Source organism: Aquarana catesbeiana, linkage group LG03, assembly GCF_042186555.1.
Source record: "Aquarana catesbeiana isolate 2022-GZ linkage group LG03, ASM4218655v1, whole genome shotgun sequence".
Lineage (NCBI taxonomy): Eukaryota > Metazoa > Chordata > Amphibia > Anura > Ranidae > Aquarana > Aquarana catesbeiana.
Window position 1 is genome coordinate 53,505,149 of NC_133326.1, and position 15,861 is coordinate 53,521,009.

Genomic DNA, 15,861 nt, shown 5'->3' on the forward strand with positions numbered 1-15,861 from the left:
ACGTTGTACCCAAACAAAATTGTCGTCCTTTTTTTCCCACAAATAGAGCTTTCTTTTGGTGGTAATTGATCATCTCTGCGGTTTTTATTTTTTGTGCTATAAACAAAAAAAGAGCTACAATTTTGAAAAAAAAAAAAAAAACACAATATTTTGTCCTTTTTACTATAATAAATATCCGCGTTTTTGCGTTTAAAAAAAAAAAAAATTCCTCAGTTTAGGCCAGTATGTATTCTTCTACATATTTTTGGTAATAAAAATCGCAATAAGCGAATATTGATTGGTTTGCGAAAAAGTTATGGCATTTTTATTATTATTATTTTTTTTTACTAGTAATGACGGTGATCAGCGTTTTTTTTTTATCTGGACTGCGACATTATGGCGGACAGATCGGACACTTTTGACACATTTTTTGGACCACTGGCATTTATACAGCGATCAGTGCCGTAAAAATGCACTGATTACTGTGTAAATGTCACTGGCAGGGAAGGGGCTAACACTAGGGTGGTGATCAAGGGGTTAAATGTGTTACCTAGGGGGTGATTCTAATTGTGGGAGGAGGGGGCTGACTGAGTGAGGAGAGCGATTGTTGTTCGTACTTGGTATGAACAACAGATCACTTTCCTCACCCCTGAAAGCATGGAGATCGGTCTATTTACATTGACAGATCTCCGTTCTGTCTCTGTGTGGAGCGATCACGGGTGTCCCCGGGCACGTGCATTGGCTCCAGCCCCTAGTGGTTAAAAGGCGAACCGACATACAGTTACGTCGGTTCGCCTCGGGGAGCCAACCTACCGCAGTACAACTGCGGCAGCTGGTCGGGAAGGGGTTAAAGTGTTAACCCCCCCCAAAAAAAAAATTACAGATCCTGGTCCCCTAAAGCAAATTAAACAGCACAGTACTTGTGCTGTGTAATCTGCCCCCTCTAAACTGTAAAAAACCTGCCTGAACCTGTCACTTCCTGTATCCCCCTCTCTGTACTGGCCACGATGACCAGGGCCGATCAGTTTGTGTCCCTCCATCATCCGCAGCCTGCTCTCAGCTCTCCCTCTCACCCCCTCCTCCCTGCCCGTCAGCTCTGTCTCTGTCCCCCCCCCCCCCTCCATCCCCACCGCTATTAGTAAAAATAAAGGTTTATATATGGTCACTGCCAGCCCCTCTATTATAGCCTGGTATACCATACTGTATAAATCTGTTATAAAAATGTGCGTTGTAAATACCGATTTTGTGCGATCTTCTGGCCAGTCACGTGACTCTCGGCCGGTTTCCAAGGCTACTACAGGAGAGGCTAAGGGGCCATGTGAAATCTCCCCGGCTGACATCAGAGGGAGATCTCGGCCTCTCCTGCAGAAGCCATCCATCGGAGGTATACAGTGGCCGCGAGTCATGTGACCGGCCTGAAGATTGTTTTAAACAGGTATTTACATGCCTCGTTTTTATAAAAGACTTCTACAGTGTGCTATGCCAGGCTCTAATAGAGGGGCTGACATTGAGTGTTATATCTGAGTTAACAAACACTTTCTAGTTTATTACTGAGCTATATGAGGTTATTATTGACTTCATTTGTTTCATGTTTTTTTGGGTTATAAAGTACAACAGCTATTGTTTGTAACTTTCACTTATTTTTTGAATATCATGCAAATTTATTAAAGTGATATTAAAGGCTCAAGGTTCAAAACTTCTGTGTGCAGTGCCCCCAACCCCCACCCCCCCAGATACTCACCTGAGCTCCCTCTTGATTAGGCGATGTGCATGAGAGCGAAGTTTCTCCCAGGTCTCTCATTGGCTGAGACAACAGTGGGAGCCATCGGCTCCTGCGACTGTTCACTACATCCAGGAAGCCAATGAGGAGAGTGTTGGGGCGGGGCTGAGCCATGGCTCTGTCTTATGGACGCATAGAGTGGGGCTTGGGAGTGAGTACGCAGCAGTGCCCCCAGAGCATTGGATGAAGAGGAGGAGCCAGGAGTGCCGCCGGGGGACCCAAAAAGAGGAGGAACAGGGCTGCTCTGTGCAAAACTATTACACAGAGCAGGTAAGTATGACATGTTTGTTATTTATTTATTTTATTTTTTTATTAAGGTTTAATGTAACTTTAAGGGTGATATATTTAATAATGATGATTTAGCTAAGAGTGGGTATATTTTTATTATTGTCACATAAATACAAAGTACATTTCATGGCTACAGATATAATTTGAATTTTTTTTTTTAAGTATAGATGTGAGAGTTAAATTTAGGAATGTTCACCAGTAAGCTAGTAAAAGTTTGCAAACATAAAAAATTTTATTTTAAAACAAAGCATTTCATTTAGTGCAATATAGACAGTACTGTATTGTATGTTTGTGTACCTCCTAGCATATGATTAATTCTTCATATTTGTAATTTTCAGCAAACGGTTTGTGGCTTTGACTTGCTAAGAGCCAATGGGCACTCATTTGTTTGTGATGTCAATGGTTTCAGTTTCGTGAAGAACTCCATGAAATATTATGATGACTGTGCCAAAATACTGGGGTATGTTATTATTTCTTTGTTTTCCTTGTCTTTAATTATTCCCATGCTTGCTTTGTTAGTTTGTAACACAATGCAGAATATATATATATATATATAGTTTCGTTCCTGCACTGTGCACATCCTTTAGGGGAGGGGTGTCCAACCTTTTTACTTAGCTGGGCCACATTGAAAGAAGACAAATTGTCTTGGGCCATACATAAAATACTTTAAAGTGGATTTAAACCCCAATTTTTTTTTTTTTTTTAATTAAGGCTTGCACCTTCTACAGTATAGGATTTCATGTCATTTTTGCCCAATCTTGCCACAAAGAGTTAATCCAGTGCTGAGCAGTCCTCTTATCTTTTTTTCAAACTGACACACAGAGAAATAGTAGTCAGTTCTTCCCCCTTGCTGTGAGTGACAGGTGATTTACATATCTCATGCAGGAGCCTGAGAGAGGCATTCTGTGTACTTCAGATCCCCTCCTCCTTTCTTCTCCAGCTCTCCCAGGATTGGCTGCTCCACACCTCAGCATGATTGGGCATGCTGAAGTCATGTGGTGAATTTTCTGGGTTTTGACTGAATGTTAGAAATACACAGGAGAAAATTCATGTTGACAAGGGGAGTGTAGAGGTGGACGGGGAGTCTACTGACATCACGACTCCACCCACCGGGCTCCAGACAACAGATCCAACCACAGATTCTGCAGTTTTTGGGGTCTCATAACAGACAGGGGGGAGACATTTGGCAGGTAAGGATATATTGGGATTTTATGTGATAGACCAACACAAAGTGGCACATAATTGTGAAGTGGAAGGAAAATGATAAATGTTTTTCAAAATTCTTTTCAAACAAATATGTGTGGCGTGCATTTGTATTTAGCCCTCCTTTGTATTCCTTTGTATTCAGTCAATACTTTGTAGAACCACCTTTCACTGCAATTACAGCTGCATTTTTTTTGGGGTTGTCTCTACCAGCTTTGCACATCTAGAGAGTGACATTTTTGCCCATTCTCCTTTGCAAAATAGCTCAAGCTCTGTCAGATTGGATGGAGAGCGTCTGTGAACAGCAATTTTCAAGTCTTGCCATAGATTCTCAGTTGGAGTTAGGTCTAGACTTTGACTGGGCCATTCTAACACATGAATATGCTTTGATCTAAACCATTCCATTGGAGCTCTGGCTGTATGTTTACGGTCGTTGTCCTGCTGGAAGGTGAACCTCTGCCCCAGTCTCAAGTCTTTTGCAGACTCCAACAGGTTTTCTTCTAAGATTGCCCTGTATTTGGCTCCATCCATCAACTCTGACCAGCTTCCCTGTCCCTGCTGAAGAACAGCATCCACACAACATGATGCTGCCACCACCATGTTTCACAGTGGGGATGGTGTGTTCAGGGTGATGTGCAGTGTTAGTTTTCTGCCACACATAACATTTTGCTTTTTGGTGGAAAAGTTTAATTTTGGTCTCATCTGACCAGAGCACCTTCTTCCACATGTTTGCTGTGTCCCCCACATGGCTTCTCTCAAATGTGACTTTTTATGGCTTTCTTTCAACAATGGTTTTCTTCTTGCCACTCTTCCATAAAGGCCAAATTTGTGGAGTGCACGACTAATAGTTGTCCTGTGGACAGATTCTCCCACCTGAGTTGTGGATCTCTGCAGCTCCTCCAGAGTTACCATGGGCCTCTTGGCTGCTTCTCTGATTAATGCTCTCATGCCCAGCCTGTCAGTTTAGGTGGATGGCCATGTCTTGGTAGGTTTGCAGTTGTGCCATACTCTTTCCATTTTCGGATGATGGAATGAACAGTGCTCCACAAGATGTTCAAATCTTGGGATATTTTTTTATAACTTAAGCCTGCTTTAAACTTCTCCACAACTTTACCCCTGACCTGTCTGGTGTGTTCCTTGGCCTTCATGATGCTGTTTGTTCACTAAGATTCTCTAACACACCTCTGAGGACTTCACAGAACAGCTGTATTTATACTGAGATTGAATTATACACAGGTGACCTCTATTTACTAATTAGGTGACTTCTGAAGACAACTGGTTCCACTAGATATTAGTTAGAGGTATCAGAGTAAAGGGGGCTTAATGCAAATGCACGCCATATTTTTCAGATATTTATTTGTAAAACATTTTGAAAACCATTTATCATTTTCCTTCCACATCACTTAATTATGTGCTGCTTTGTGTTGGTTTATCACATAAAATCCCAATAAAATACATTTACATTTTCGGTTGTAACATGACAAAATTTGGAAAATTTCAAGGGGTATGAATACTTTCTCAAGGCACTGTAGTTGCTGTGGAAAACTGATCACATGAATAAGGCGTGATTGTGAAGAGTAAGATATTTTTCTTTGGGAAGATAAAACTTATACAAGTCCTGTAAAAAGACACCGTCAAATGTGTCTTCACCCACACGTGTTTTCTAATTGAAAATGCATTTTTACAAAAAAAAAATAAAAATTTACATTTTTAAGATAGTTTACGATTTTGTGTTGGGCCGCATTTATGGCCGTCTTGGGACGCAGGTTAAAAAAACCCTTCTTTATGGTCTTTGTATGAATTTTCTGAGAACATGTGCACATTCCAGCAGCAGCTGAACATCGCCATTTAACTGCAGTAACTGCAGTAGAGTGTGCCAATGCACTTTGCATTGGCACAGATGCTTGTAGTATAATTCATAAATGTTCAGAAATAGGTGACAACCCTGCAGCTATATTCATTCGGTCTTGGCACTCTAGGAAAATAAGTCCCTGTGCTTATACTTTGTGCAGGGATGTGTTCCCTGACTGCCTTCCTGTATTTTGTGTTACTTTAATTTGTGTGTTGTCTTGCAAAGCATTGTACCCAGGGATGACCTGTGTGACATCACATGCCAGTTATTCTGTTGGGGCTCCAGAGTTCACTATCGGATGTGGGTACAGAGAATCCTGTCTGGTTTGTCAGCTGGCCAACCCTTGGTGAGCTTGTCATCAGAGGGTTCCATCTAGCTTTGACAAAACAGGGATGCAGTGTTCTGGAAGGGTTCTTGGGAAACCCTCCCCTGGAGCCTGGGTTAGAGGATACTGCTCCTCTACGGCTATGGCCATGTGGACCCAAGAAGATTTTCAGCTGAAGCTATCGCCAGAACAGAGTTACAGTGGCGCAAGATCCCCTGTTACCCAAGTGCTATTACAGCGTTGGGATATAGTGGCTGTAAGGTGGAGGTCATCTCACATGCCTCTCTAAATATACTGATACACTGATATGAATTATTAGAAAGCAGGATGTTTAAAGAGCTAGCTGTAAAATTTTGATCTGTTATTTCTAGAATTTCTGGAATTCAGGATAAATTAAAGATGGTAACTTATTATATTTGCTTTTCATAGGAATATAATTATGAGAGAGCTTGCTCCACAGTTCCAGATTCCCTGGTCTATCCCAACAGAGGCAGAAGATATTCCTATAGTACCAACCACATCTGGAACAATGTAAGTTAAATATATATACATACATACATAGGAGGATTTCAAAATTGATCATTACTAGTTCTAAATCTGAAATCGGCATGTCTACAAAGCAGAATATGTTTTATTTCATGCTTATAAGAATGTGTTATTTTGCATTATCCTAGGATGGAGTTGCGATGTGTAATAGCTATTATACGACATGGGGACCGCACTCCAAAGCAGAAGATGAAAATGGAAGTTCGACATCCAAGGTAATAATAAAAGGAGGTAGCTAAATGTTTTGCAAGCAGTATATAAAATCGCTTTTTCCAAGTCCTCCTCCAAGACGGTCACATGAGATAGGCTACACCTTCTACAGGAAACCCACAGATGTAAAAGGGCAGCTCCAGAGGCTGCCCCTCAGTTCTTGTGCTCCCTGTGTCCTGCAAAATAACATCGAAGCCTCCCCAGTTTTTTGTTTTTCTTTTGGTGTTATTTGGGACAAGTGACCCTGAATACCTCTCACCCGCTCCTGTCTTTGGAGGACTAGGTTGAATTGCAGGAATTTGGGGGCGAGGATATAAAGGGGAGCTGCGGATCCTCCAAAAGTTTCCCCTTTCTTTTTTTCCCCTTTTGGGAGTCTGATATGCTCCAGCACCTTAGGTGGAGTGTGTTGTGGTTGAAGGGCCAAGGAAGGGGACTAACCTGGTGTCAGCTGGGAGGTCCCGGTGTCCCGCGCCACATCACGCCAGTTTTCCTCTGCTGGCTCGTGTGGGCAGACAGGGCAGGGTGCCGGTGTGTTTTTAACAGCACAGTGACACAACGAAGGGGTCATTTTATCCCTGGAGAGCGGGCGGTGTCCAAAGATGGCCGTTGGAATGGATATGACGTCACTAAAGGTGGCGGCTGAACCGGAAGTGACCTTTCGGCGCCCATCTTTTATTTCCCTTGAAAGAGGACAACTGCCTCCATTATATTTACTTGTTCAGCTCAACAGCCAGTATGCCTTAGATGAAATAATCTATTATTGCATAATATTTTATTTTTAAGTTTTAGACTAAAATGTATTTACAGAAAGGTAGAGTCCTTGGTAATAAGACAGGAAGTTAACTTTAAGAAACCTTTGAAGAGTTGGATTTTAGTTCTTATTTTTTTACGACAGTAAATGTAATTTTTTTTATGTATAGGTTCTTTGAGTTATTCGAACATCATGATGGCTATAAAACGGGAAAGCTGAAGCTTAAGAAGCCAGAACAACTACAGGTATATTTTGGTGAATTTTTTGAAAATGTGAAGTTTAAACACACTAAATGAAAAAAAGTACTGCGACTTCTCTCAGTCAGTTCTTAGAGAGCAAGCACTAAAGGTATGGTGAGATCAGCCAAATGAGACCAAAAAATTCCTCCAATGCAATAAATATTGTTAAAAAAAATGTATTGGGCCTGTGCTGTATTGTCAGCACAAGCCCAATCAGCAATGGCCAAGGAATTTTGCTCCCTGCGGGTGAATGTACACAGAGGGGTGTGTTGGTGCTTGTCACACCATTGACCTAATACATGGCCATATTATGTCAATGATTTCACAAGCATCCCTGCCCCTTTGTGTACATGCAGCTACAAGGTAGCGAATGCGGTGCTGCAGCTGATTGGGTTGGTGCTGACAGCTTCCTTCCTGCTTCACCTAAACATGAGTTCAGACCGAACCCAAGCTCATCCCTAATGATTACTTCCTTACAAATTCAAATGTTTCTTTGAAAAGAAAAGGGGCGGATGCTTCATTTAGGGATAGTGGACAAAGACATGCACTGCATTCCTTTATCCTACTCTAGTCAACTGCATAACTAGAATTAACAACCTAATTAAGTCCCACACTTCACTATATAAATCCTCCTTAATAAAAAAGTGAATATTATCCACCATAAACTCTGTGATTTCAAAGAATACCTAACATGTAGCTTCTAAATTTATAACAAAAAAATTACGAATGCATATATCCAGTCCATGCATGAATAACTAGTCTGTGCATATATGTGCAACAGAATATCCACACAACATTAATAAATTGTTTCTTGTAAGTGAATCCGTGCGGATTTCTTGTTATATCCCACAATACTGTGTTCGTATTCCAATCCATGCTAGTGTGCACTCGCCACCAGGTGTACCACGCTTTTGCATATGATCAGGAACAGCTTTTTATCCTTTGAGTGAGGACTAGGTGTTGCTACCTGAGTGGATGAGCTCGGTCACAGTTTTGGATTTCCTGCCTCAAGCATCGATGCTCCCATCCATCTGGACATGAAAAGAAGAATCACTGGATATAGTGACACTGGACTGGACATTAAAAAGTTTATTCTACAAAAACTAATACATGCTCACTTTTTCGCTGTGCTTCCAGTGCACCACTCACATGTAAGATATGTTGCAAAGTATAACAATTCCTCACGCTGGTATAGTTACCACTTGATGTGTCTTGAAGAACGGGTGTGGTGTCATCACAGCCCCTCCCCTACGCCTTATGCTACAGGGTCATGTGGCTTCCTCAGGGGGATAATGCCACTGTGCGGTGCTTCTTCTGGAAGTAACACAAGATTTTGCCACTAGGCGATTCACATGGATAGATGACGCTGATATCCCAGGAGTCCTTTGCGAATTGCCTAGTGATGTAATCGACTTGCCGGCTGCAGCCGAAAGTGCTGCAGAAAATCAAAGTAAAAAAGTATTTACTTCACTTAAAAAATGAAAATTGCCATTTGTAAGAGCATTCTGGATGGCCATGAGATTGATTTCACATGCACAAATTGGGTGGAACACTGCTTTAATATTGTGTGGCTATTATGTGGCACATATATGCATGGACTAGATATATGCATTCATAATTTTTACGTTATGAATTTAGAAGCTACGTGTTAGGTTTTCTTTGAAATCACAGATTTTATGGTGGATTATATTCATGTATTATTAAGGAGGATTTATATAGTGAAGCGTGCCAATTATTACATTGTTAATTGTATCTCAGCACAGATATATGAGAGTGTGCAAGGTGTGGGTGATTCACAAAAAAACACATGTTATTTAATTATTAATTTCTTTCACATAATTGTTTTAAAAAATAATATTTTGTTACAGCACTTAAGCTGCTCGCAAGAACTTACTTTTATATTCGCATAACTAGAATTGCTTATAAATGCTTGTTAAGGATAAGTAAATACTTGAATTCTCATAGCCTGGCCACAGTACTGTAAATTAGAAATTTGCCTATTATTTTAAACAGAAAGTTTGTATACATGACTTTTGTTCTGAGCAGGTTAGTACGGCGTAAAGAAGTCAATAAATACTTTAACATTTCATTAATGCATTTATATTGAAGGGTGTTTTGCTTTCTTTTGGCCCGCCTTCTTGATAGCTTTAAAGGATGTCTAAACCCAACAACAAAACTTTACTATAATGAAGCGTACCATTCTATAGATGTGACTGCATTTGTTTAAATTATTCAGGTTAAGAACTTCTTTAGCAAATACAGAAAAAAGCGGTTTCTGATATGCCAGAAATACTGTGTCCTTTTCATTTCCTGTGAGCTGAACTAAAAGGAAAAATGTTATCTTTTTCCTTTGTAAACTGCTAACCCCTCCAACTCCCATGTAAAGGAGCTGAAGTGAGGAAGACCAGCCTGGGTGATGACTGTGGGCCCCGCTCCATAGGTACAATGGAGTGAGTGAGCATAGCCACCAGGAAGTGTTATTTGTAGGATTACCTTAAAGTAAGTGAAAATGAAGGGGGAAAAAAAGCTTACAGCTGTAGTACACTGCAAAAAATTTTCTAAAAAATGGTCCCCGGCAGGATAATAGCATAATGTGCTAGTCTACATGTAGAGTCACAGTTGCGACGCGTCTCTCTCAGTGGACGGCACACCATCCATTTAGCGTGCAGTGTGAATGCACCGGTGACGTCACTGGCTTTTACTATAGTAAATACCTCCTAAACGGTGCATGTTTGGGAAATGCTTACTGTACCTACAGGTAAGCCTTATTTTAGGCTTACCTGTAGGTACATGTTAACAATGGGGGCTTTACTACCGCTTTAAAAAGGAAAAAAAATGTAGCAACACATCTAAGGTCTGGTAAGTCTCAATATATTCGTTTTTTGTTTTCAGGTTTAGAAACCCTTTTTAATTGGTCTTTTTAACATTGCTGCACATATCCTACTACAGAAGCAATGCTTTCCATGTAGTGGCTAAAGCTGACGAGATCAGAACATATTCAAACTGGATACATGTCTGTGTGTTTAGGCTTTAAGTATGATTTACACCTGGATAGGGTAGAACATTTTACAGAGTAAATGATTGTATAAAAACTGCATTCCTGGATGATTTTGAGCAGGAAGTGCTTGACATAGCAAGACTGCTGCTATCAGAACTTGGAACGCACAGTGACTGCGAGATTGAAGAGAGGAAATCCAAGCTTGAACAGCTGAAAACGGTCCTGGAAATGTAAGTAGGAGAAATGTTCAAAGATCTTGATAATAGAAGAAAAGTGGGTACAGTGCCAAATGAACTATATATGTTAAAACATAAAGTGAATTTGACTGTTCAGGGCAGTCAGAACAGTACAAGGTTTTGTCAATCTGTTGCTGTGGCTTATTCACGTATTCAGTTGCGGGAGATTTGAACCTTTTTGTTGTGTTATTATTGCTTTCTCTGTCCCACTGGGAAGATTTCCATTTATTTCCTGTCTGTCTGCCAGATGTTAGGCAGGAAGTTGCGGGAATGAGTGGGTACATAGATGGGAATAAAAACATTTTTTCTAGTAAAGTATTTTTTTTTCGAAAAGTAAACCTTAGTGTTATTATTGTCTGTGCCCAATTTGGGACTCCAAAGTTTTCGATCCAACTCTACACTCTCTGGATCAAAGTTGTCCCATGTGCACCTACTGCGGCAGGGTGGCCCTTTAGCACAACATCACGTACCCCGCTGTGATTAGACACAGGGGGAGCCTATCAGTGGGTCCGGCAGGCGCGATGGATGCCCGGGAACCCAGTGATTGTTTGCAGAGAGGCAGAATGGCGGTCTGCCTATGTAAACAGGACAGACCGCTGTTCTGCCAGAAAAGAAAATGGAGATCTCATGTTCCTGCTAAGCAGAAACATGAAACTGTTTTCCCTTAGTCAAAGCACTCCCCTACAGTTAGAAAGCACACATAGGGAACACATTTAACCCCTTCCCTGCCAGTGTCATTTATACAGTGTCAGTGCATTTTCTTAGCACTGATTCCTGTATTAGTGTCACTGGTCCCCAAAAAGTGTCACATAGTGTCCAATTTGCCGCTGAAATGTTGCAGTCCCGCTAAAAATTGCTGATCGCCGCCATTACTAGTAAAAAAAAAAAAATCCCTAAATCTATCCCATAGTTTGTAGACGCTATAACTTTTGCGCAAACCAATCAATATATACTTATTGGGATTTTTTTTTTTACCAAAAATATGTAGCAGAATATATATTGGCTTAAATTTATGAAGAAATTAGATTTTTCTATTTTTTTTTATTGTAAATGTTTTATAGCAGAAAGTAAAAAAATATTTGTTTGTTTTTTCAAAATTGTCGCTCTTTTTTTTGTTTATAGCGCAAAAAATAAAAATCGCAGAGGTGATCAAATACCACCAAAAGAAAGCTCTGTTTGCAGGAAAAAAAAAAGGACATAAATTTTATTTGGGTACAGCGTGTCACAGGACTGTGCAATTGTCAGTTAAAGTAATGCAGTGCCGTTTTGCAAAAAATGGCCTGGTCATGAAGGGGGTAAAACATTCAGGAACTGAAGTGCTAGTGAAGTGAAGTGGAGCTGAAGTAGTGCAGACACCTTTTCAAAGTGAACGGGCGCCATTGAAAAGAATGGGTTTCATCTTGTCATGTGACTTTGATGTCCAAAGTTGCATGAAAAGTGGCATCGATCAATCAACTTGGGTACATTCAGCCTGTCCATATATGGTTTGAATCTTGAATTGAACTGTCTATGGCTGGCTGTAGGATTTATCAAAGGAGTGATGTACAAAGTGCATTAGCAACCAAACAAAAATGATTCTGCAATGTTCTGATTACTTTCACTGCTGAAAACTAGAGGATTAATTGCTACTGCTGAGAAGTTAGATAGGTTAGTATGGGTCTCAGAGCATACTGTACCTATAATTAAACTGTGATTGTAGTTCAGCCAGATCCGATTCTTTGTGATCTCATGACTTTGAGGATACCACCCCTGTCTGTTGTAGGCTCAAATTTACTGTATCCATCATGTAATTTATCTACTTCACCTTTATTAAGTACATCCTAATATGTCTCCTGAAATTTAACTCGAACAAATCCCAACAGTATTGGCTTTATTTAAACGGGTTTAAGTGATGGCTTTTTTTATTTTTTTACTGTTTAGTTCAGCCTTTCTCAACCAAGGTTCCGTGCAACCCTAGGGTTCCTCTAGAGGTTGTTAGGGATTCCTTGAGCGGTAAACAATGAAATATTGATTTCCCAATTCCATTGACTATCAACATACAGGGGCAGTTTCCCACAGACAGTTAGTGTAAAGGGTCACTGCACTGATCACCAATGCAAGGGGGTATTTTACCATTGACCACTAATGTAATGGGAAGCTATAATTTTCTGGTCATTATTCATTTTCATGATTATTTTTCTCATACAGAGCAAGGGAGTGTTGTAAAATAATGAAATTGTCTCTGGTTGTCAAATATTCTAGGGACGCCATATTTTTTTAATTAAAACGTTCAATAGCTTACTGCTCATGCTATTTTACCATAAAATGTTAATATAATTTTTAGCAGGGGTTCCCTGAGAACTCAAATTTATTTTGAGGGTTCCTACAGGGTAAAAAGATTGAGAAAAGCTGGTTTAGTTTATGAAAACGCTTGTATGTATATGTGTCCATCATATTTGCCAGTGGAGACATTTGTGTACAAGTTATGAACAAGTGATGCTTTCTTAATTTAGTAAATCATGCTTTGTTCTACTTTTTGTTTTTTACATGTTTTATTATTGTTATGCCAGTCTTTTGGTTTTTATCTGTTATGTAGTCACTTTACGCCCCCTGGTGGAGTTCACTGCATTTTATTTTTAATTAGAATGAACGTGCTTTGGAAAAATGATTATCACTTATGTTAACGATAATCTTGTTTACTCAGTGTATGATATATTTTAATTCAAGGCAAATAATACATGTTTGTTTTTATTAATTAGAAGTTGTCTTTGTCAGTTCCTTTTTATGTCGGTGGTTTTGTGCTTTGCCCATATTTTGGACATAATGAAAATAAAAAAAAACGTGATTCTCTTTTTTTTATTTTTCCCAGGTACGGCCATTTCTCTGGTATTAATAGGAAAGTACAGCTGACTTATTTGCCCCATGGTCATCCAAAAATATCCAGTGAGGATGAAGGTAAGATAGGGAAGGTTTTATCATGTATAACACTGATTTGCACAGTATGACGAGTTTTCATGCATGCGGCAACTTGGAGATGCAAGTTTTTTTTTTTTTTTAATGTAATGTCTTCATAGATGCCAGAAAGGACTCCCCATCTCTACTTCTAGTCTTGAAATGGGGTGGGGAACTGACACCAGCTGGGAGAGTGCAAGCAGAAGAGCTAGGACGGGCTTTCCGCTGTATGTATCCTGGAGGGCAAGGTAGGTTTTATTTTTATATATTCTTCTCTTCCACTACCCTTCTGTCTTTGACTTTGTCCAAACCTGAGCTCCCCACCATGCCTTTCAAAGTGTAACATTTTTCATTGTGCTTTGTGATTCTTTGTGATTAGCAGCTATATTTGCAGTGAAAGATGGTTCTACAAAGTATTGATTCGGGGGGGGGGGGTTCTGACTACAAATGCACGCCACACACACATATTTATTTGTAAAAAATGTCGAAAACCATTTATCATTTTTCTTCCACTTCACAATTATGTGCCGCTTTGTGTTAGTAACATGACAAAATGTGGAAAATTGCAAGGGGTATAAATACTTTTTCAAGGCACTGTATTTGGGGGAACTGCATGCAGAAGGTTTTTTACCTTTACTGCATGGAATGCAAACCTTCTTCCTTTACAACCAATTTACAAAGCTTACACATAGGGCATATCTATAAAGCATTGAATGTGACTTTCACCAAACATTTACTGGTGGTGAATCAATCACCTCCTTTTAAAACACATGCGCCTGGAGGATTTACCTGCATTGAATGTCATATTCGTTTATAAATTTGCCCCAAGGTATCAGTGTTTTTCTATAACTGCTTATATTTACTGGCGTACTCACTTGCACAGTTCACACTAAGGGACATAAACTGAGCATCAGAGGCACTTGTTGTTGTTGAATGTTTGAACTTAATCTCAGTGTGTACCTAGTTCAACGTGCCTTTTGTCTGCAAGAAAGAATGCATAAAGCTTGTAATAGCGCTGTATCTTTTTTTTTTTTTTGCTTTAATTCTAGGTGCAATGTTTTTCTTTGTATGTTATGTAAATGTAATTCATTCTCATTTTGTAACCTGTCCACTGCGCTTATAATGCCTTTGGCCCTAGTTAACCCTCTGTCCTCTCTGTTGTGTCAACGTATCATTCTAGTGAGTGGTAACATCCCGGCTTTGGGCTGTAGCTCTCCTGTAGACTGTGGTAAGAGCCCTGATTGTAGTGTGATTTGCACTTTTCCCATGATTGCATTGGGAAAATCTTTTCCCTTGACCCTCTGGAGTAACAATTCAAACAACTCTACAAAAATGAACTAACAAGAAGATGGTCTAGTTCAGGAATATGCAATCAGTGGACCTCCAGCTGTTGCAGAACTACAACTCCCATGAGGCATAGCAAGACTCTGACAGCCACAAGCATGACACCCAGAGGCAGAGGCATGATGGGACTTGTAGTTTTGCAACAGCTGGAGGTCTGCTAATTGCATATCCCTGGTCTAGTTTATAACAATTAATCAGATATTTGTTTTATGCTGCAAGTGATACTAAAACGTTTGTAATCTTCTAAGTTGCCTCTGGCAACACTTTTTTTTTACATAAATGTCCACCTATGTGCCAGACTAAAGTCTTTAAAACATTTCCATACTTGCAATGAAAACCTCTTCATTTAGCTGGTGTACAGGTTATCTAAACCTCCTGTTGGCTTATAGGACATTTATGTGAGGCTGTTATCAGTGGACATGTTAGGCATCTGTAATTGGTAGCATAAATGTTTAGAGCCTTATAAAGATTTGGTGATTTGGCTTTGGTTTACCTAGCAGCAAATTGGATCATGGCTTTATAAATCAGAAGTTCCTATGATGACACTGATGAGGTCATAATATAAAGGTTACAACTCCCAGCTGCTTTCCTTTAGGGCTCATGTTCACAAGCATTGTTTTACTGCATTAGCCACAGGTCAGCAAATTGCCATTAATTTGATTGGAGTAGAACATGTGGCAGTGTAAAGACTGTGCTTACCTTGCTTTGTGTTGCTCTGTGTTTCATAACTAAGTGTGCTTGCTAAGCAGGTCAAATGCAGCCGGTTCTTGGCAACACAGTGTTTGACAAGAACACCCCTTCGACATGAGCCGTTAGTTGAAAGCAAAGGACAAGACAGGAATTTGATAGAATGACTGACCCAGCAAGCCCTGAATGTGGGTATAATGAATTCTACATCTATCAAAAGGTTTTTTTTTTTTGCTTCTAGCTCTGTGGTACAGTACAAACAGATGGCCACTGCCCTTACTTATAACTGGCCTTTGCAGTAAGGAGCACATGGATGGGCAACACATGCAAAACAAAACAAAATCAAAGAAATTCCCAGTTTAACTTACAAACCAGCCTGTAACCAACCGAATTGTCCTGTCTAGCAGTATGCATTAAAAACAGGGGTTTAGTTTGCACAAATATGCAAATGCATACATACGCTACGGAGCCCCCCATCAAGACACCCCAGTA

General features: G+C 39.9%; 1 protein-coding gene across 14 annotated transcripts in view; it reads left to right on the forward strand.

The window, feature by feature from the left end:
* The window catches only part of PPIP5K1 (diphosphoinositol pentakisphosphate kinase 1), a 306,207-nt gene that overhangs the window by 96,539 nt on the left and 193,807 nt on the right, over positions 1–15,861 (forward strand). For all 14 annotated transcript variants that reach the window (XM_073618536.1, XM_073618533.1, XM_073618535.1 and 11 more), the window contains exons 9-15: positions 2,386–2,507; positions 5,857–5,958; positions 6,102–6,188; positions 7,104–7,179; positions 10,292–10,401; positions 13,256–13,341; positions 13,461–13,586. In XM_073618536.1, the coding sequence (XP_073474637.1) occupies positions 2,386–2,507; positions 5,857–5,958; positions 6,102–6,188; positions 7,104–7,179; positions 10,292–10,401; positions 13,256–13,341; positions 13,461–13,586 (709 nt within the window). The remainder of the gene's footprint in view (positions 1–2,385; positions 2,508–5,856; positions 5,959–6,101; positions 6,189–7,103; positions 7,180–10,291; positions 10,402–13,255; positions 13,342–13,460; positions 13,587–15,861) is intronic.